The sequence below is a fragment of the Cataglyphis hispanica genome, chromosome 13, assembly GCF_021464435.1.
Source record: "Cataglyphis hispanica isolate Lineage 1 chromosome 13, ULB_Chis1_1.0, whole genome shotgun sequence".
Lineage (NCBI taxonomy): Eukaryota > Metazoa > Arthropoda > Insecta > Hymenoptera > Formicidae > Cataglyphis > Cataglyphis hispanica.
The window spans coordinates 378,262-401,685 of record NC_065966.1 but is presented as its reverse complement, the minus strand read 5'-3'; the positions used below and the strand labels follow the sequence as shown (position 1 = coordinate 401,685).

The 23,424-nt window shown below is 34.7% G+C and overlaps 2 protein-coding genes and 4 non-coding genes across 8 annotated transcripts in view; all 6 read left to right on the top strand.

Moving 5' to 3' along the window:
• Positions 1-1,420: 1,420 nt before the first annotated feature.
• Positions 1,421-1,493, top strand: Trnav-cac (transfer RNA valine (anticodon CAC)). The gene has a single exon. It is a non-coding gene; the product is annotated as a tRNA-Val (tRNA).
• A 193-nt stretch (positions 1,494-1,686) lies between these two features.
• On the top strand, positions 1,687-1,808 carry Trnal-caa (transfer RNA leucine (anticodon CAA)). Its single transcript has 2 exons — positions 1,687-1,724; positions 1,764-1,808. It is a non-coding gene; the product is annotated as a tRNA-Leu (tRNA).
• A 292-nt stretch (positions 1,809-2,100) lies between these two features.
• On the top strand, positions 2,101-2,223 carry Trnal-caa (transfer RNA leucine (anticodon CAA)). Its single transcript has 2 exons — positions 2,101-2,138; positions 2,179-2,223. It is a non-coding gene; the product is annotated as a tRNA-Leu (tRNA).
• Positions 2,224-2,602: 379 nt separating this feature from the next.
• Positions 2,603-2,674, top strand: Trnae-cuc (transfer RNA glutamic acid (anticodon CUC)). The gene has a single exon. It is a non-coding gene; the product is annotated as a tRNA-Glu (tRNA).
• A 518-nt stretch (positions 2,675-3,192) lies between these two features.
• On the top strand, positions 3,193-13,951 carry LOC126854156 (odorant receptor 13a-like). 3 transcript variants are annotated; one of them, XR_007688069.1, is made up of 7 exons: positions 3,193-3,468; positions 3,654-3,943; positions 4,666-5,258; positions 5,328-5,432; positions 5,869-6,027; positions 6,877-7,065; positions 13,835-13,951. XR_007688069.1 is itself a non-coding variant. In XM_050600590.1 (6 exons), the coding sequence occupies exons 1-6, from the start codon at positions 3,395-3,397 to the stop codon at positions 6,937-6,939; spliced, it is 1,284 nt and encodes a 427-aa protein (XP_050456547.1). In that variant the 5' UTR covers positions 3,193-3,394; the 3' UTR covers positions 6,940-7,373. The 3 variants fall into 3 exon arrangements, 2 of the variants coding, with proteins under 2 accessions (XP_050456547.1, XP_050456548.1); XM_050600590.1 differs by lacking the exon at positions 13,835-13,951 and having other exon boundaries at positions 6,877-7,373; XM_050600591.1 differs by lacking the exon at positions 13,835-13,951 and having other exon boundaries at positions 3,433-3,543; positions 6,877-7,373.
• A 1,775-nt stretch (positions 13,952-15,726) lies between these two features.
• The window catches only part of LOC126854127 (uncharacterized), a 73,381-nt gene continuing 65,683 nt past the window's right edge, over positions 15,727-23,424 (top strand). Inside the window, exon 1 of the mRNA XM_050600525.1 lies at positions 15,727-17,207. The gene's annotated coding sequence lies outside the window, so the exon portion shown is untranslated. The remainder of the gene's footprint in view (positions 17,208-23,424) is intronic.

Genomic DNA, 23,424 nt, shown 5'->3' with positions numbered 1-23,424 from the left:
AAAAGGAAAAAAATAGGTGCAATAAATTGCGTTCAATATAAATTAATTGTTTAGTACTAGTTTTTATTCTACATATATTTTATTTTTACATATAACTATTTTTTATTATTTTGTACATCTTAGTAAACTAACTTTGTGCAATTTTAAGTATCTCATTTTTTTGTAAGTTTATATAAAAGTTATGCAGTATTAACAATAAACGATAAATTTATTTATATTTATCGAACAATTTGTTACAAATGATTTTTTGATCGCACTCATCTTTTTTGCAGCTTTAAATCCGTTTCCTTATAAGCTATTAAATCAATTGTGTCTCTTGTTTATTAAATTAAATATTTTAAATGCTGTACAATTTGTTAAATAATTATACGACTTTGACAATATGATGAATACTTTAGTAATTTGTTACTTTCAATAAAACTGTTACGTTGCGCACACACATTAATAACTCTTATATTATTTCTGCAAGAGAATTTTAAATACATGTGTAAGTAATAAGAGGAGTCTTCTCTCTTTGACTAAAACAGGCCGTTTTCGTGGAAAAAATGTTTCACGGAAGAGATGCGTTAATTGAGTTTCGAGAAAAATGACAGGGCAGGCGTTGCACCAGGCAAGCGAAATTCGAAATAAGAGAGGAAATTAACGTTCTCAATTTTTGCACACGCACGAATCGTCCGGGGACATGAGGAAGATTGTCGGATTTGCTTAATAATTCACGACTTTTTCGATGTCATACATTTTTGTTCAAACATGATATTTATCGTTCATCCAAATATTTATCATTACAATCATTTCTATGTGTTTTCACGGAAGGAATATATTCTATATCGTCAACGAGATGGACTGAGCGAATCGCACGTCCGAGTATTATAATTCACAGATAATTATAATCGTAACGCGATATTATTGTCTGAGTCGGAATGTAAATCTTCGTGCCATGACGTATCTCGAGTCTTTGTGGGAATTCCATGGATCCACCGAAGCGATGGTCCAATTTAGTATCATATGTGCAATTTATATACAATTTAAAGGATACTAAAATATTTTTAGCATACCGACTATGCATTTCGTGACAAAATTGATTTGCCGATGTAACAGTGATGTATTTTTTTATATTGCTATTATTACGTTTATTTCGATTCATTATAAAAAAAAGTCGTTAGTTTTGTATATAGTTAAATAAATAGTTATTATTTATAAATTATATAACTTAATAAAAAAGGAAGGTGTATGAAATTTATAATATACTTAAATTTTTTTCTTGTAATTCTTATATTAATTTGCACTGATTATTTTTTATTAATTATTTTATTTTTTATGTAAACAAAATATGCGTCTTGACAAATTATACTACGGAATTTTGTTATTAAAATTCTTATTTACTCTTTATCTGGCATGTTAGAAGAAGTTCTTTCAACTAGTTTCCGTAGTGTAGTGGTTATCACGTGTGCTTCACACGCACAAGGTCCCCGGTTCGATCCCGGGCGGAAACATCTTTTGTCGTTACGTAATTTTTTTTATAACTTTTACAATTTTATATATTTTCGTTGTCTAATGCTTCTCAAATTGCGTACTTTATAATAATACTAAAATATCTTTATATTTTTTGAATGCAATATACATATATATTATATATGTTTAAACATTCATTCTAATGAGATGATTTTAACAAGTATGAGTTCAACTGTCAGGATGGCCGAGCGGTCTAAGGCGCCAGACTCAAGGTTCACACCTTCTCGAATAAAGACCGAGTTTCCCGAGCGTTCTGGTCCTCTCTGAGGGCGTGGGTTCGAATCCCACTTCTGACAAATTCTTTTGCACGTAACAACCATTAGAGGTGAACAATATTGAAAAAAGCAAGTATCTATAAATTTATTTAAAATTTTGCATAATGTTTCGTATTTCATTTATACATTTTATCAAAAAAAAATTTTTTTTGGCAAAATAATGAATATTATAATTTATTTTTTTACATAATATATATTATCTGACGGAAAAGTTATATTTACTTATGCAAATCTTTTATATATTGAATAAACTTCATATATATTTTATCAAATATATACCTGTTATGGGTTATTAGAATAGCCACAATCAAGTGTCAGGATGGCCGAGCGGTCTAAGGCGCCAGACTCAAGGTTCGTAACCTTCTCGGTTCAAGACCGGGTGAATGGGGCGTTCTGGTCCTCTCTGAGGGCGTGGGTTCGAATCCCACTTCTGACAAATCTTTTTGCCTATTGATATTTTTTTTTGCAGTTATTATTTTATAGTTCAATTCCCTTTATGATTAATATTTTTCATCACGCTTCCACAAGATTTTTTTTAAATATATATATAATATTTATATTCTATAGTAGCAATTATAACTTTATCTATAATAATTATATTACTAAATTTAAGATTGCTGGATATAAGATTCAAGCAATTTTTCTTATTATTATGAAGTCTCTTATAACGAATTTTTGCAGAATTGTTATAATATAGCATTATAAAAACTACATTATATTTTAGACATATAAAAATATTTATAATGTATAAATATATTATAATCAATGTATAGTTGCTCACTATTTCTTGAATTTTCAACAATACTCTAACAGAATCCGGTATGGTCTAGTGGCTAGGATACCTGGCTCTCACCCAGGAGGCTCGGGTTCGATTCCCGGTACCGGAATTTAATTTTTTTTTTACGTAAAAAATTATTTAATTTTGATTTAAATATTTGTTATACTTTTACAATTACCAGGTGTAAAAAGTATCAAGTCTGTATAAGAATCTATATAGTGATTATTTTGTTTTTACCGGCTGTAAACCAAAAGTGTTGTTGATATAAATCCAATATGATTGACGATACTACTACTGCTATAGATGTAATGCATGTGTAAGGATCGTCCTATAGTAAAACATACATCATTAAATATGAAAAAAGCGAGTTGCTTATATCTTTAAGTGGAAAACGATATATCGTTTCAGACGCTCGTCAATCGCAACTTGGTAAATCATTCCTGTATATTTGCCTCTTATCGTAGTAAAACAATCTGTCAAGCGTATGAAACGAATCGTGGGGAGATTGCGGGTAAGTGCATTGCAGTGCAATTACCGGCACTTTAGTAAATTATCGACAGAGAGGAATAAGCGAGGGAAACGGCGCACATGTCGCGATGAGGGCGCGGGAGAGTCTATAATTCGAAGGAACGACAATAAAATCGCGTGCCTGGTTTGTCATGGGTGATTTTCGCGGGGAGGCCAAAGTATTAATTCAAACGACCCTCGATGTCACGCTTGAATATATACGCCATTTGAAGAGTTGCATCCACGCGACATAGCTGACCTCTCATGCCTTAGCACGAGTCCTTGTTCGTTGTCGTAGTCACGAAGCTGGACTCGCGTAGGCATGTCACAAAGGACGACCGGCAGCTGTTTGGAGCAGTTTCGAAAATTGAGTACTCTGCACATCACTTATCTCAAGTGAGAATCCGCTATATATATATATATATATTATATTACATTGGTGTGTGATTCGATTGATCGTCCACATCACATGTATGTATATTTTTATATATTATATTGATATATCATTAATATATAATATTGTCTCTCGTTAACCTCTATAATAAATGCCTCAAAATTAATAATATATTTTATGTTCACAGGTACATTGGCTTATGGGCTCTTGACTCCGATTCGTCCACGCTGTTGAAATGTTTATATTTTGCGTATAACAAATTTATTCTGATAATCATGCTCGTCTTCATGGTGACTCTGCTGGCTGATATTTGTTCGAGCTTCGACGATCTGTCGATCGTTACGGACGACGGATGCATCTTCGCCGGGATCGTCGTCGTGTTCTTTAAAGTGATGATCTTCCAAATACGCCGTGAGGAGATCGTGCGATTGCTCCGCGAGACTATCGACGGCTGCGATCAACTCTGCAAATTTCCCGGTAAAAGTACTGATATATTACTTAAATATCGATAAATATGTATGTATATAAAACGCTAAAAAAATTAATTTCTAATATTCAAAAAAATTATTATTCAAAAATTCAATAATTATTCAAAAAAGATTATTACAAATAATCTTTTTTTTATATTGCTAGAGTAGACTAAGCTTTTAAATGCCGAGTCACATATAAATGTATATTCTCTGTTAAGCAAACACGATGACTGGACAGTGCGTAATTTTGTGTTTTAATGAGATCCGCGCGTCGAAAGGGACAGTGCGCGCGAAAGGGCCATCTTTCAGCTCGTCGAGTTGTTCGTTAATTCAGAAATCACTTGAGTAATTTTTCCTCTGTCAGTCCTTGTTGCGACGTATCTCCTTGACACGCTATTAAAGATCTACGCGCTTACTCGCGCAGAATTACTCGACAGTTTGCATAATCATGCTTGATATACACATCTGTGGTGACGTTTCTTTGAAACCGTATATCATGTTTCATTAATTCTAATATCGCATCGCAGAAAATACACACCAGCAATATTGATCATGACTAAGATTGTACTTTCTTCTTGAATCCTTATTTTCTTGTCCGGTCGTTGTACTCGATTGGAAATGAATTATTTCAATGTATTTTAATATTTCATATATTTGCTGTTAATTACACGCGATTACAATTGACTAATATATACTTTTTTATTTTTTTATTTAATTACATTACTCAAGTTGGCGGCGAGGACAAAATTCTGGGCAAGTATCTGCTGCTATGTCGAGTAACTTTTTACGGATTCAGCACTCTGGCCTTTTTTCTCGTGATCGCACTACTCTTTCTCGTGCCCGTAGAGGACGGCCAACTTCCGGTCAGGGCACGATATCCCTTCGATACGACCAAGTACCCGTGGCACATGATTGGCTTCTTCGTCGAGGCCTGCACTATCTCCGTCGGCCTGACGGCCATCATCGGGATGGACAGTCTGCATACCAATCTTTGCAATCTGTTTCTCGTGCAACTCGGAATCTTGAGCGAGCATTTCGAGAGCTGTGGCAACGGTATCGACGAGCGGGACGATTTAGATGCTCGTTACGAGATATCTTTTACGGTTGAGAAAAGGAATAATCGTGAAAAAGATAATTACGATCCGGACGGGATTCGTCGCGGCGGCGACGGCTTCATCAAGCAGTTTAGGAGATCTATCCGCAATCATAAACGTCTGCTCGCTATAATAGACGACTTCAACAAGGTCTTCAGCGCTGGCATGTTCGTTCAGATGCTCTCGAGCACCTCGATGATTTGCTTAACCGGCTTCCAAGCCGCTTTGGTAAGTCGTGATAAGTCAAAGTGCCGTCGCGGTCGGATCGTGATCAGAGCCTTGCTTTGTTTCGATCAGGTCGTGGGCCAGAGCTCCAACATCTATAAGTTTGCGATATACTTGGCGGCGGCCGTCTCGCAGCTCTTCTACATCTGTTGGGTAGGGAACGAAGTGATGTACCAGGTGCGATTATTTCTCCCGTAATATAATAGCTTCTTTTATTATAATTTACTATACTCTGTCATTAATTATTTATTATTACGCCACTATAAATTAGACTTTTAAAATAGACTTTTATAAATCAATTTGCTACCTGATGCATTTTAATAACATCAAATACATAATATTTTACTTATATTAAAACCATAAAAATGTTAAATATCAAATTTATTCTCATATGTTCAGATCCAGTATTAATATAACGTGATTCAGGAAAAGTTAAAAAGTTTATACGATATAAATTACATTTTAATATATATGTGCATCTTTAATTATATATATATATATATGCAATCTCTTCGAGAAATTACAACTTATAATTAACACAATTCGTTATTAATTTTAGAGTTACAATATATATAATTATTTTTCTCATCGCATTGAATTAATTATCTCGCAGAGTGCGTCGCTGACGCAAAGTCAATGGCTCTCGGGATGGAGTGATGAACTTTCCGTCAAGACCGGACGTCTGATAAATCTATCCATGATATTTTCAAAAAGAACGTTAAATCTGAAAGCGGGTGTCTTCTACGTTTTATCTATGGAAACGTTTATCGCGGTGAGTTCATGGTAAAAGATGCAACAAGATAACCTTTTTATGTTTAGACCGGTATTGCATGACAAAAGTATTATGATAAAAAAATATGAGATTAATTAATTAAACAAAATTAAATCACTCAATCATATATAGATTCTCAACGAGTATATAAAATTTAATTTATAGAGATTGAAACGGATTTTCCTCTCACGCGATCAGCCTTTCCAATGGCGAAACTTAACGAAACATTGATAAAAAAAAATATGAACGGTTTCGAGATAACTTACATAATTTACCGAGACGTTAATGAATTATTATATTGATGTTGTACAGGTGCAAATATTTTGTTTCATTTTAAGAGATGATTCTCCTTTTCCTCACCCGCGGCGAATCGATGCGAATATTTATAAGAATGTCGAAACGAAAAAGTTGAACCGCCTCACAAGCGGCCGCTATGAATGGTATTCTGTAAGAATCTGAAAAGAAGAACAACACGCACACCTCTCACGCAAAGAGAGGCGATGTACGCCTCTCCGCCCATTCGTTGTGAATAACCATATATTAAATCAATGGCTTTGCGATCATCTGATACAACAAAGTGCCTAGAGACAAAATGTCAAAGTATAAGATTTAATGGTCGAGCACTAGTTCATGTAATTCGAACATATTCACTTTATATAAGTATTATCCGACATAATTTACGATTGATTGTAATAATAATTGAGCTCAATTGGAAAATGAGATAATCGCTATATAAATTACCTCATTAAACTTCCTATAACGCGTTCTTTTTGGCATTGCATTCACTAGATGCCGATATTTACGCAAAAGATTAATCAATAATTTATAAAATAAAATTTTTTTTTGTAGATCCTGCGGGGCTCGTATTCCTTTTTTACTCTGCTGAGTACCATGCAGTCGGAAGGCGATTAGTGAATCTGACAATTTCCCAGCTCTAGTTATTGCGTAGCGTAACTTCTGAAGTCGAGCACAGGTATATTGGAGCAACACATCTAAAAATCGGCTACAACACATGCAATATTGCTGATCCGGAACAAAGTGAGTTTTATCATTACCAGTATTATTACCAGGCTAGTACAAAGCTATTGCAAAGCTAGTACAAAATATAATAAATATTTTATCCAAATTTCGTTAAATGAAGTTATTGGAATAAGAGAAAATATAAGAGAAAATTGATATTCACGTGAATGTAACTGCAAGCTGTAAATATTTAGAATTAGAAATTTTAGAAATAATTATAAAAATTGTTATATAATCTTACAATTATGTAATACTGTGGAAAAATATATCAATCAAAATAAAATTTGGTTGATATATTTTTAATTTTAAATATTTATTTGGCTTATTAAAATAATAATATTAATATCGACTTGATTATTCGGCTTATTAAAATAATAATAACAGTATCGAGTCTGACAGAATGATGCTCTATGAGCTTGTATAATAAAAAAAATACATAAAGTATATATTATAAAAGTATATATTATACAAAAGAAGAAATATAATTAAATTTTTCATAACTTATTCTTAATTTAGAGCAAATTGATGAATGTTGGTTGCACAAAATTCGCGAGACATATCTTGATCCGTTGACTGTTCTTGTCAGTGTTAGAACCACCGTAAGACCGTGTTCGTGAAACAGGTTGGCGACAGTTTTTACGATTATGGATCCGCCAAAAACAGGATCCTATTTTCAAACCGCGCAATCAGACTGCAACAGCGACAACCTGACTAATTACAATTGTAGTTGTCGGATTTGATCGTTGACTGCCACATCTTGCCGTGAAATATCACATTGATAATGATCAAGATCTGTAAAGCTCGGTCGGTGTAGAGCGATAGTCGCGGTTATCTTGTGCACATGTCATAGATGAACGCACAGGAAGTGATCGCTCTTATTTTTTTTATGATTATTTTGCAGGATCACAGGATCACAAAATTATTGAGATTTTCGAACGATTCGAAATACTTATCTATTATTCATTTTAAACAATCTATAATTCGCAAATCTAAGATAAATTTCTATTTATAATTTTATGTGTCACATATCTTAATGTATATATATGTATTCTGATATGTATTTTGTGTATATTTATGTAATTTAGTTTTGCGACAGAATCAGATTTTCAAAGATCCTCGTAATCAGACACACGATTTCATATCGTACGCGATTGCGGGGATAAAAATCGAAAATAAAATTGACTTTTTTATCGCAATTCCGTTAGCCAATTGATTGCGTCGCATATTTCTAAAATGAAGAGTGCATTTTCAATTGCCCATGAATACTCAGTAAGTGTGTCGTTGAATATTAATAAATATCAAAAGGGATCGTCGAATGAAATTACAAGATGTACGCTCGCCGATTAGATTCTTAATTAACTTCATTAAATTCACTCCGCGCGCGCGCAATTAATCGTCAATTTTGACGCGCTTAATTAAGTATTCGTTGTATAAATAGTCGCTATTCATCGATAAATACCGACGCTGATAATTCAGGGAAATCGTGCACATCCCCGTAGATAGAACCGCCTTATTCTCCGCTTGCAAATAAAGTACACGCGGACACTATCGGACGGAGAGATCGACACGACGAGTCGTGAAGCGCGAGCCTGGCTCAAATCCCGAAAATCCAGTTGCGATCTCTACGACCTCAACTCGCGATTCAAGGCCATAATTTAACCTTTCCGGTATTAAATATTTATATAAGAAATCTACTTTCTGCACGTGCATAGGTGCATTTTTCTCATAGTTATCTTGTAGATTATCATCATAAATATAATTTTCTAACGCGATCCGTATTTATTATCTGTAAAAGAAACAAAAAAAAAAAAATATTGAGTGAGAATTAGCGATCTTCGTAAATTATTTCCACACGTGATTATCACGTAACGAAGTGTGGGATTAGTTTTCTATTATCGCTTACAGTGTAACGTACCAACGATAAAGATTATTATTATTATTATATCTTTTTTTTTTAATTTCTGAATATTTTTGCAAGATATATTATTGTAACGTTTTATGGAGAAACTGAATGTCAATAGCATTTTAATCACATATAATAATTTTCCGATTCATTCTCGTTGTTATATGCAGCAATCTTACTTTCGTTTCCATTGCTATCGCGAGACTTCGTCTCTCTATCGCTGTGTTTAACCAGAAGCAGGTATATCGTTAAAAATTGAGACTCGCGGGATCAAGTTTATCGTTTATCACGCTCATCGATATCGCCACGTACGGCAGTAAATAAGGAATTAAGCACGGTAGCTAGGGGCTAGTTCAACGGCAATTAACGAAAGGCCGCATCTTGATTATCACCTGTTTCTGATCGAGCAGAACTTCATCTTCCGAGAGCTCTCTCGCGGTTCAAACGTAGCTCCAACGAGAAAAGGAGGAGAAGAGACTGTGGCGATAATACATACCGTGGGATATGGATGATTATTATGAGCGCAGCGAAAAGAGCGAGCCCCGGAGCATTGCGAGTACTACGATGCATTTTTCTCGACGCGACTAAAAAGCCTCGTTGATGTTCTCGGGGGAAGTTTAGGAGTCAATCAGCGTGTCCGCTAATATCTTCTGTTTCACGGACATTTGTTACATCTTTTTCAAATGGCGCATTGCATGATTATAGCCCTCGCGCATCGAACAAGAATTGGAATTTATCGGCTGGCGCGATCATCCGTTTATATTGCATGATGTGTAATTGAAATTTTTCTTAATCTTTCTTACGATGCATACTCAGGTCTATTTTGTCGCTCGTCTAGTTTCGTGGATGATTAAATTGCTAATTTTTTTTATCGCACTATTGATTTTTATATATAATTTATATTGAATTAAATTTAATATTTTTTCGCGTAATTAATTTGTGAATATAATTTATTTCTTGTATATGAAACATATTTTTTGTGTTTTATTATATTATATTTTATTTATTATATTATATTATATATAATTTAGTATTATGTAATATAAGATTGTATATATTTTATATTTGAACATATGTTTTATATATTTTTGCAATACATTGATATCTGATAGTATTATGTGCGCGGTATATTGGAATTCACATAGATGCAAAAAGATATAGGATTTAAATGCAAGCCAAAGTTTATTCCGCGAAAACTGAGAGATGCAAGTACATACATACGACGTCGGCCAATTAACTGATACAATGACGTTGATATATTGGCCCGAACATTAGCCAAGTCGGTTAACATATTGCCCTATTCAGTACGTTCAATATAAATATTCTGGTTAATATTTTTGTGCCACCAAATATAATTTATAATTAAAATGTAAATCGAGACGGCGCGAAAACGCAACTCATTCCCTTCATTATTTATCCGCGCGAGTCAATATTATAAAATTACAAAATGTATACATACATACTAATTAAGTAATCAGTTAACATCGATAAATGATGTCGGTAAAAATTCAGATTGGCAAGCTATTTTACGTCTGCGAAATGTGTCAACTTTGATATACAAAAAAACACAGAGAATTAATCTTAAATTAATATTACAAATTGAAAAATATTGATCTTAATAAGTATTTCTATTACTGTATGTTATTAATTATTAATTTGAAAATGGACTAATTTAATTAGCTTATCAATCAAAGACGAAAATAATTCTTTAATATTTGATTAAATAAGATTGCTTTTTTCGCGACAATTTCTCTTTATATTTTTAAAATTAAATTTTATTATAACGCTGTTTTTTTTTTCTTGAATTCAAATTTATTCAAGTCTATATATGTGCTCTTTTCAAATTTATTCAAGTCTAAATTGTGCACTTTTGTACGCATTTGTCAGTTCAAAATTGAAGCCTTCTACGCAATGAATCGCTCGCTTAAGCATTCAATCTGACATTAGTCTCTCCGTCCAGTCAATGAACTTCAACTACATTTCAGGTTTCATGTAAAATGATAAACGTAACACCGGTGGTTCTGTCAATCACACACATACATATACACGCACACACGAGATACTTGGCATTATGCGCGAGACAGCAAAGTGGGCATACGCCTTCAAAGTCGAGCCAGTCACGCATAATGGACTATCTCGTCTTCTCGCGCGAAGAGAAGGCGAAGCGAGAGATATGCTGTTCCTCTTCGCGCATTTCTCGGCCCTCGCAAATCCCGCCGGCGTTCGCTTCCTAGACAGATGGTCGCTTTGCCACATGTTGCCTAACTGTAGACTGCCTTTAAGTACCATTCCTGCTGGTGGTATCGAATACTTCTTACCGGTGATCATTGTGTAGCATCTTACCGCTAACGTTGCATGAGTTTAGCGTCAAGTTGTACGCCAGCAGCGTAGAAAATGCGACCGTTCAAGATTGTTTCCGGTATACCTTTATATATTTAATGATATTAAAAATTTACACATGCTATTTTTAATCATTTAAAATATTTTTATCATATTTATATAAAACGTGATACTTTTTTTTTCAAATATGGATATTTTTAACTTGGATATTTATATATTTATTTTATAATACATTAAATATTTTGTGGCAATGAATTATGTAACAATTATGTAATGTCTTGCGTAGATAGAAACACATTACAATGCCATATACCAGCTGATTTATTGTCATCCTAAATCTTTGTTTTATGAGAAATATTTAATGTTTTATAAAATAATTTTACGCTAAATATTCTATTTTCTGGATTTTTAATTGATTATTAAATGTAGATCCGTACAACATGGCTATCTATTATTTACATTATTCGATTCACACTTTTGCGTGAGAATCTCCAATAATTAGCGCACGTTGTGCTATAAATATTCTCAGCGACGGATTGCATTAACGGGACATCGCAAAACGCAGCAGGGGAGGCATCATAGTCGAAATTTTAATAACGGTTAATAACGATTATATCCTGGAGAGCAACGCGCGAACAGGACAAACTCTCTTATGGGTTTAAAATCTTTTGCGTGTGTGTGTGTGTGTGTGAAAGCGCACGAGCGGGCAATTTTTCACTTATCTCGCACATTTCATCTAACGGAGACATAAATCTGACGTTGAGACCCGGCGTCGTTTGTACTGCCGCGTTCCTTTAAGTGGTTCACTCGCGAAATACGATCGTACCATCTTTTTTCGAAATACGCGGCCCCATGGATCAACAGCATCCTTCTTCGTTTGCCTCTACAAACGAAGTTTGTTGTTTTCCGCTTTGCTTGAGCGCGAAAATATGACAATCTCGGAAAATAACATACGTTTTATTGCGCAATATTATTAGAAGAAAAATTCATTCAAAATGATAAGCGATGCGATAATATTATCTTGCTATGATCCGCAGATAAGGATCTAGTCTAATCTAGCAGTATAAAAATTTATAATTTGTAGGGAATTTTTTAAGGGTATTCAAAATTGATTTTTTTTAACGCTTTATATACGTTTTTATTGAAGTTTAAACAATACGTCAGTAGTCATTTTTTAAATCTTGGATTTTTAACTTTTTTTGTCTGATACGAATCTGTGCATGTAGCGTGTTCAAAAATGCAAGGTTCGACGGTTGTTTCTCGTGTAATTATATGAAAATATCTGTAATTATCTGTAAAATTTCAAAAAGATCACTTCAAAATATTCTAAACATCAATTTTTCATACTGCTAGAGTAGATTGGATAGTTCTTGATAAAGATACAAAAGAGGCGGACAAGTGGACGAGATTAATCGGCTGTGCGTAATGAATTTTTAGCGACAATAAGCGCGTGTACATCCTTCTTCCGCTCTCTTGTCCGCTCCTCAATCTTGTCACGAGAATTAACAGTTCGTGCAAGGTGGGCGCGGACAAACTGAGGGCGGAAACGACGACGAAAAAGATTTAAAAAAAAAAGAAGAGTAAATGCAGATTGCATCGCGTTTCGCGCGCGACGGTGACAAATTGCCGCATCTTCTACATCTTGCACTAAAAAAAAAAGAAACGATGTTTCTCGTAGCCGCTACATTTCCATGTGGGACACGAATTCGCACTTTCTCGACAGGCAGAAGGGAAATAAAAAAGCGACGAATGCGCGCGCGCACTCGCGAACGGCGGAGGACTCGTTATTGTGCATAAATCTCTCAGATTACTCGAGATTTATAGCTTTTTCGTACACAAGCCGTATACGGTGCTGACTCGCTTTCAGCCGCCTCTTCGCCGCTTCCTCGCCGCTTCTTACGCGCTCTTTTCCTATCATCCTTTGACCCTTGGACTCCGGCTTCTTTTCATCCGCGTGAACGTAAGTCTTCTAGTGGCAAGGAAGCAAGATTGCAAATAATTAAATCAATTTTTAATCTCGTAATTTACAAATTAAATTTGAAATATGAATTAAAGCTTAGTGTAACTAATAATTAAAAATTGATTTATAATTTATGAATTTTTTAATTACCAGTTTTGCGACCCTGCAGAGAAGCATCTTTAAATGAACATAGTTATTCAGCTTATAAAGCACATGTCAAGTTAATATCGGTGTGATGAAGTTATGAGCGCAAGGACTAAAGATAATGAAACAAGTTTATAGGATTGTCAATGTCATGAATTTTTTTAAATATATTGTTTTTTAATATTGAAAAAATAAATGTTAAATTGCATTTATATCTTTATTTTATTGTATCTTGTATTATTATTTGACTTGTTTTCATCCTAAGACATTTTTTAAAATCTATTTAAAATATATTTAATCTTTTCGAAACGATAATGAATGTTTAAATAATCTTCTGGCGTTAAAATTATTTATTCTAAAAATTGTATTTACCTTTTATATATATATATATTTTTTTTTATTTTGGAGAATCTCTGTTTTCGAAATTTTGTTTATCGCAGCATGTTTCAGGCGTCGAACATTTGGTTGTTCGATTGGAGATACCGGTGTAACCGTGACTAAATACCCGCCACTACAAGACACGCAAGACGTTTAAGCCGAATCTAATAATTCACGCATGAAATCTTACAAATTAAGATACGTGCGTTCGGGATGATTTTTGCACCGTTAACTCTCTCTCTTTCTCCCTCTCTTTCTCTCCAGAAGCTCGTCTTTTCTTTTCAAAGAGACGCAATGAACATAAATCTTGGCCGTGACCGATATCATCGGATCTTTTCTTGTTTAAATATATATATATATATATATATATATATATATATATATATATATATATATTTATATTCGAGTGATCCTCGTCCGCCGATATAGCGTGCAAGCATCATCGTTTATCGCATTCCGGCGAATTCGGCTTAAAATCCGGCGAACATTATCAGCGAAGCGTTAAATTCAATCAATTTTACCGCGAGGAAAGGAGCAGGGGAGGGTGAAATAAACGTCGAAAAGTTGTCGCACGGTTTATCGGGGTTAACATCGGGAGTGCATTCGCGAAAAAGAGAAGCGCCGATTACCCATTAATTACTTTCCGGGTGGCCGCAGCGATTTTTGTGCCAATATTCTCTCTTTCTCTCTCTCTCTCTTCACTGACGAAAGTACCAGTCATCTGCATAATCGATTAAACGAATGAAAACTGTACCTCTAATTGCACGGCGGGTGGGCTTGATTGTGTACCCCCTTCCCCTCCTACCCCGCCGAATATTGACGCTTCTCCTTCACCCCCGCTCTCGTCTTTCTCCACGACCTGCCAATGGATCGCTGTAGCCGTGGAATTTGATTTTACGTCAATATTCATAAGCTGCGATCTTGAGATAGGGAGATATCATTAAAACGCCCATGAAATTATCAGGGGGCACGTTGTAATTATTTTGAGATCTTATTGCAATCTCGTAAACGACGTGCAGCGATGACACATCCTCCGGTGAACTTTCGTCAGATCTTTGGTGAAGATACATGTCCAATATAGGGGGACATAAAATGTTTTTTTTTTTTTATTTAAAAAAAACGCGTCTAGTAAAAGTATAGTAGTATACGTTTATTTGATGACTTAGGTAAAAATGATTGTCTAAAAGTAGTAAAAGAAACATTAAGTTATTACGATGCAAGATATAAATAAACAGAAAATTGTACAAAAAGCACATATTACATATTAAAATAATTAGATGTCAAAGAAAGGGAAAGTAAATAGCACGTAATATTTAATGTACTATTTTATGTTTATGATTTTCAAAGAAATTCATTGGTATTTATTACGCGAAACAGCAAAAGATTGACAATAATTTGGACGGATTTACATAGCGATAATCTGGGTAAAGGAGCAAACCTTACGCGGATTTTTTTTTATTTGACACTAATATAATGCGACTGAATTCTGCAATTAAAATAAATATTTCACCAGTGAGAGATTAATCTAGATTGAAAGAGATAGAGGATTATAGAGGATACTTCGTTACGGTGTATCGCGTTGGATGAGTGGCCACGTGCCGGTTCGTGAACGACGATCGTGAAAAGCGTCTCACGACGAGATGGTTGAGTTTATAATATTTTCCCACTTAGTATTATACGGTCAACAAGGTGGTACGAGTCGTGCGAAAGTCGACCTCCTTTCAAGTGTATTCTCGCGGAACAATAATAATTTACATATTCCACTTTGACAAGTCTGTCCGATCAATCAGCTGTTTTCCTAAAAAAGAAGAGGAACAGATTTTTAACACAATAATTCAATCAAAATGATGGAATTAGAGATTATTATTGAACAATTCAATAATTTCTTTCCTCGATCCACGTATCCGATTCGGACGCGATGTGCGTAACGCGCACCGGAATAAGGAAGTGCTTCCCTTCGCTTGCTGCCGCGGGTGCGACGAAGAAGAAACGACTTGTTGCTAGAGAGAGAGAGGGAGATAGCTGTGTGCAATAGCGCGGTTAGAAGGAGGCCGGAGAGCAAGAAGAGTGGTGCGAGAACCTTGAAAGAGCGGAGGGAAGGAGCTACGCGAGTGAGTGAGAGGTATCGGAAGAGCGACGAGGAAGACGCTGTTCTCCGCAAGGACGAAGACGGCGACGGCGGCGCTCCGGTGTCGTAGGCACCTCTCTTGTGTGGTGTCTACCTCTCGCAGCCACAAACTACCCGACCACCACGCAGCACGGATCCACCACGAAACTCATCCTACTGGTATTCGTCTCTCATACCCTGCCACGCGACCGCCATCCGTCAAGATACTCGTTTGCGCGCCTCTGATCCCTTCGCACCCTTTTGCGGATCGTAACTGAAGCTCGGTGATCGATCACGGAGATGGATCTCCGGAACGGATGGACCGATTGAGATTCTGGAGAACTTGGACGAGACATCGTAACTTTTGTTGTTTAAATTTTGTCTTGCATGCGCCACCGCTAATGGGGTATCGTTGAAGTGTGAAGAAAGGATCATTGGAGAAGATCATACTGATATTGAAATGGCACGCGATAGATTCGGTAAAATAGAAAAAGAGTCAAATCTACTGCGCGATGTAATTTAAATTTTATTGAAAATTATCGTCACATCGTTGAAATTATTGCTTTTTTAGCAAAAGAAGAAATGAAATGAGATATGCATATCACATAATTGCAATATTTATATAAAAAATTTTCCACAAGAAATAAAAATAGAAAGAATGATTTTTTTAACGAAATAATTTATTCTTTATGAATGGAAACCGATATAAATTTTACTACAATTTGACACAGTAAATTTATACATCTTGAGTCTATTAAATTTATACAAATAAAAAGAGAACAAACAAATATAAGAAAAGAAGATAAATATTTTGCAAGAATGATCTGCTTTTCATCGACAAATCAGCCGTCTCGTGAAGAAATTTCAGCCATAAGTTCGCGTTCGACTCTTCGATTATGTCAACGAAACGCGATCTTTTATTTTCCGCAAAAAACTCTGCTATCATAATTGAATATTTTCGTCAAAAAGTGCAATGTATCATTTATCTTTTATGCTACCTTTGAAGACTTCAACGTGAACATTTAAAGATTCGTAAAATTCGCGATGTGAAATAATTCCGATAGAATCACGTTGGCATTAAGATATACCGTTAATTGACTGGTGTGTTGGACTATTGACAATTAACAGAAAAATTGTTACGGAACGTATGACTCAAATTCGCGAATTAGCCGGCGCAGCTGTTGAAATGCTAAATCCGAAGGAAACATTATCGTTGCTGACAAACGTCGTCCACGTGCTACGGGGATCATCGATCATCTGGCTATAGTGACTACAACGGGCGATGAAACCTACCGCATGGCCTGCCGCATCCAGCTGACATTTGACAGGTTAGTGCTAGCTAATATTATTTTCTAATATTTTTCTGACACATATCCCCGAGATATTTATCATATTGAGGAAAAAAATTGCTGCAAAATGATAATTTATTTATCATCAATTTTTTATATATATAAATTATAAATTTTCAAAAGCGATATAAATAATAGCTTCAAAGATCCATTGAAATATTAGAAGTAAACTGATACAATCAATTTATTTAGTGCATTGCCTGCGCTATAATAATTACCGTTTCATATAAACATGTATATATATGCATGTATACAATTGAAATTTTTAAGCCTTTTGCATATGTGACGAGTTGCCGTCAATAATTAAAACTTGCTTTCGTAATTCGCTCTTCCTCAGATTGACGTGCGATTGATCGTCTCCAATTACTATACCGTTATCAATCATTTCGAAATATTGCGCACTCATTATTTCGTATCAGTTGGCGAAATTTCGGATGATTATTTTGATCATTCAAAAAGACCGTTTCGATTCCGGTTGGCGTCCCGGTTCAAGGCTAACATTAACTCGAGAACTTTCTTTTATCATCATGCAATGTTCTTTCATCAATATACATAGATTTTCGATGGAAATATAATTAAAATCGGAATAATAGATAAAAATTTCTATAGAGTGGAAAATAATTAAAAACTATTGCATTAATTCAGCTACTTTATTTCTTTTGTCTGAGTCATATCTATTTCATTTAAGCAGGTAACATTAATCTTTTTTATGTATAAATAATTTATTTCAAAAATTTATTTTATAAAATTTATTTCAAAATTTATTTTATAAAATCTTATAAGGATACAAATTTATTTGAACGTAATTTTAATTTAAATTTTATGCAGCGTTTTTCTTAGAGAGAAAGATGAAGGAAAAGAATATATTTTTCCGTCGAGTAATAAGCATCATTTTTATATATCAGAATGCGAAAAAAATTCAAATAATGTACAGTTGAATTAACGTATCGCCTTAATCTTTAATATCGTACATATGGGAATGGATAATTACTCATTCGTCAGTTATGGATGTACTTAAATCTCTTCTCCGAATGTCCGATTAATTTGCTTTTTGATTATATGTGTGTGGTGAGATTTGTTGTTAGACTTCTTCTTTGAGACATTTAGAGAATTGTATAGCATATACATTTGATCGATGATTGTGAAATCTCTTTTGGTTCTCAAAATGCTAGTTGTATTTTAAATTTCTCTGTAATAGCACAAGTCAATATTAAGGTTGTAACTGTAATGCTCATCTTCGACGAATTATGCATCAGCATCGTTAGATACATAATTTTAATTTTTTAGAACTTGTACAATACGAAAGTGCAGCTGTTGCATTATGCTTTGAATATTATTTACTTGAAAAAAATATATATAATTTTTTGTTAGTATATTTTATTTAAAGTTAATTTTTAATTTACGCCTGCTGTCAGCTGTGCTTATAAAATATATATACATTCTTTTATGATACATTTTTTTTTTACATTTGGGCTCCTATACGCTTCATTGTGATTCCCGATTATCAAATGAAGTAGGTTGTATTTTATTAAGCTATTATTCTGATAGTGATTAGCGAGGAAAAAAGAAAGAAATAGATTGCGCAAGAATCTCTGAGTAATTATTTTGAAATTACACAGGATTAATGACAGTTGCATTGTATCTATCAATACCGAGTATTAGATATTTCATCAGTCTTTCAATCTTTAGTTAATTAGCATAACTGAAATCATAAAATAAATTTTCAACAATTACTGAAGAGATATTTGTGAGAGGTTTACAATGATGCTGCATTTTCTTCGGTTCCTAAATCTTTTTCGTCCTTGCGACAAACGAGGATAAATAGCTTCTGTTTTCCGATTGCGTAGAAATGGCCTTGCAAGGCCACATAGAGCTCGAGAAACTCGCCTACTTACACGCCCACTTTATCTCGTGGAACAAGACGAGCGAGATATATTACGGAGCCAGGTCGAGATCTCACAATCAACTGAAGAGCAAATATACGCTTGCTTGAGTCTAATAGAACAGATAGCCGTCTCGGCGTCATGCCTCGATGCCCCAGTTTCCTCGATCATGGTTGCTTTTTGTTTTTTTTTTTTTTTTTCATTTATTTTTTGTCTATTTTTACAATGTCTTCTTTAATACACCGCGGATATCTCTTGGCAAAATGGAAAACGCAATTATCGAAATCGAAAGTTTATTAGAGTGTTTTCCTTTTGTTTCTATTGACTTATTTGTAGCGTTTTTTTTTTTTTTTTAGAGCAAACGTGAATTCTAGTAAAATTAGCAAATCTATTATAATTAACAATACAAATCTATTGATTCATTTAATTTATATTTTTTATTACTCTCATTTCTTTTAAATTTCCTATGATATCAGTTCATTTTGATTTAAACTGTTTATAAGCGTTTTATCATTACGGAAAAGAGTAGTATTCAATAATCCCTTCCAGAAAGATCGAAGAAGCTGATAAAAATTATCATATAATTTATAAGGAAAAGGCTATAATTCTTCTTCCCTTCCTCCGCGTTTTGAAAGAAATCCGTAATCCATCATATTTGCGGTAATACAGTAATTTCACGTCATCCCATGTACTTATCCGAATATGCATAGTCCGAAAATTATCCTCGTTTTACTTCATCAAGTACATTCGCGCGGACACATACACACATACACACATAGATGTCCATTAAGCCCTTCGCCATATAAAGTATAAACATCAACGTCGAATGACGGTTATTTTTGCTGAAAAATGTTAATCTGCCCCCTCCGAGAGGAAGCAGAGAGAAAACAGTTAAAGACTATCGCTCCCTTTTGAACCAGCAATCAAATTTCTGAGCAGCGAATCGCGAGGGACCTCGTTAAAATTGCCAGCTGCCACGATTCCGTTGGTCCTGAGCTTTTTTCCCTTCGCCTCGCCCAACCAGCCGGCGTGTCTCCGTTTTCGCGCGAGCTCCACTTCTTTAATTTTAATGCGATTGCGTCCGCGTCACGTAACGAGACGTGGGTCACCACCGGCATAAATACCAGGCCCGTTCCCATCAATCGATGCCGCCGTACGAATCGCACTAATTCATCGCAAGGCACGCAATTAGCGGAATTTAAAGGTCCCTTATTACCGAGTGTCTCGCGTGTTCCTCGCACTATTCCTTTTCGAGGAGAAAATCTTTTTATTGCCGAGATTGCATTTGTAACGCGTTTCTTTTATTGAAATGGAGAATGCCAGCGCTGACAATTTTTATCGTCCGGGTTTCCATATCGTCTTGCGATTCTGAACTCACGAAGCGTACCCTTGAATAGATTTCACGGTCTTTCGTGGGAACGTAAAAAGAGCAACGTAGAAAAGTCACATCTTAAACTCTCCGATCTTCGTCGGAGCAATCAAGTACAATGCGTATTCTATGCCTTTGATTTTTTTACTTTGCGCTCGATTGCTTACGGCAAAATTGGCGCAATGATCGGAGGGTTTGTGAGATTTTCTCTACAAGAGATGCATTGTGAATTAATACTTTATACTGTGCGGATTGATTATTTGAGTCACTTGTTTCTAAAATTGTTTCTAAAATTATGTAAATATTTTAACACATTACAAAAGTATCAATAAAGTAGACAATAGAGCAAATTTATTTTTTGATACAATTTGGATATAATTTTGATGTAATAAAAACTTTTATTTAAAATAGGCCATTTTATTGCTAATTAACAGTATAAATTTAATTAAAATACGATAATTAGGCTCTTTTGCTGTATTCTTCATTAACGAAATCTTATAGTATTCCTTATAGAGATTTGGTGAGTTCCTAATTAAAATCATAATTCACTATCGTAGTTTTATCGCGAAATCGTGGAACCGTCACTTTTTTACAAGGACTAAACCGGATTACCGGCGGCCCTAACGCATTCTTGCATGAAACATACATTAAACATGATACATTGTTTGTTTTCGGTGAGTAAACTCATAGAATGTTGATATATTGAATATTTAAAATAAATAATTAATTATGCTTGACAAATTTTATCTTGACAACTGGAGAACTAAAAGTCAATTATTTAGCAACATGTGAGTCAGTGTCATAAGATTTTTTAATTTGTAAAAAATCTGTATAAGGTGATAAATTTATTGGCATCAGCGTATATATTATTCCTAAGTAACTTTGCGCGCTGTATTAAATCTTATATATTATCTTATCTTATTTTACACTCATCAGAGAAAAATATGCAAAATAGCTACTTTTTCTATAGCATGATCTTTCGAATATTATAAAATCACGGCGATATTTATTCTCGTAATTAACGGTTTGCTTAGTCTTCTTCGTTTTTTTTTGCACGAGACAAAGTACTTCACTAATTGTGAGAGATCGTTATCTCCGCTGGATTCGAAATGACACGTGCTACGTCGCGGCACCATTATTGCGCTTCGCCGCGTATACGTTTCGCATTATAATAATATATTCGGCGATATTATCGCGCGTGACAATATCGATGTCTTTTTTAAGACACGTCGGATGATTCGTATGAGTGATTTCGTACATCGCTCCCGAGTCGTGATTTCGTACATCGCTCCCGAGTCGTATATTAGAAGATTTATGGGTTACGGAAAAAAAGTCGAGGATCCGGCATAATTTGCAACGGTTATTATTCGGATACCGACTTCTGGTAGTCGATTCCTTGCTTAGTATCAAACGTTCACCGCCGCAATCATCCTATGTATATGCGTGTCGATGAGCGCTTGATAATACCCGCTATTTTAGAAATTCGAATAAATCAGATCCTCAACAATTCAGGTCATTTCAATCGGATTAGGAGGATAATATAGGAAATATATTGGAGAATCGATGATCGGAAGAATTCCCCCCTAGAGCCACGATTTTATTATCGCTCGCGAAAAGTAACGGAAACGCTTTCACTCGACATACTGGAGAGTGTATACGATATTCTTCATGTCGTTAGGCCAACTTAATTGCGTTGCTCGATAATTGACGAAGGTTTAATGGCATCATACTTGCCTTGAAAGTTTAATGACTTATTATTAATATGTGGCAAGCTGAGAGTGAGGATAATTTCATATAGGTTTTGTCGTCGGCATCTTTAGTAGAATTATACGTAATAAAACATGATCGGCTCAAGTGTGATTATAACATCTCATATTAATGGATCAAGAGTTAGATGAGGTCAGTGAGTTGAGATAATTGTGGAGAACAGATAACTATATTAGCGGAATGTTTCACGATGTTAAGATCGTAATAACAATTATACTTTATCATTTACATACGTATAAAAAATTATTTTCTCTTTATATAACAATTATTGTGAAATAAAATACATATATTATAATTTTATAATTATATTCTTTAAAACAGCTGTTATTCGTTTTATTACACGATGAAATATTGCAATGTTACATTTATTCTTCTGTCACTATTAACTCGGCATCATTATCGCGTGTCATTTTATATCTATAACAAAGTGTGTATCATCAGCTGAGAATCCATATAATCTCTCATGGATGTATTTTAATAATTCTACAATACAAATATTCATTTAACAAAATTTCTCACGATTTCTATTTTTCATGCTTCGGATAATGAGAAAGAAAGGGAAAGCCTTTTCAATAACTTTGATACATTCGTATTCGGCTTGTACATACAGATACATTATACGCGAGGATAAAATTGCCATTAAGCAGTAACAATAATGATGCAAATTAATCCTTTGGCTGGCCAAAAAATTCTTTCTCAAATATTTCAATGAATATTTCTCACAACATCGCGATTACAAGTAGTTAAGTATGAATTATAGTTGCACGACGAGAAGAAGTCGTAAAAAAAAAGTAAGTACTCGTCCGCCCTCGTGTAATTACATGTTGGTTATTACCGCGCCGCATCGGAAAAATCTACCGTATCGGAAAGGGGAGGAGGAGGAGAAAAATAAGGAGGGGGGAGGGGAGGGGGAATTAAAGATCGTATCGACGCGCCTTCGAAAACTCGATGATTGATTTCGTTTACTCGCGCGATATCGTGCCCCGCGATGCGCATGCGGCGATCGGTACCAAGTAATTACGAAATTGTGATTAACGGTGAGTAATTACAAAGTTCGCTACCTCGGTGATGGATTAATTACCAGGGTTATTACGCGGGCGCGCGCGAGCTTTCGCGAGGAGGGAAAGCGCGCGCAGTCTGTCGTGACATGCTATTAACCCCGACCCTTCCATTGCAA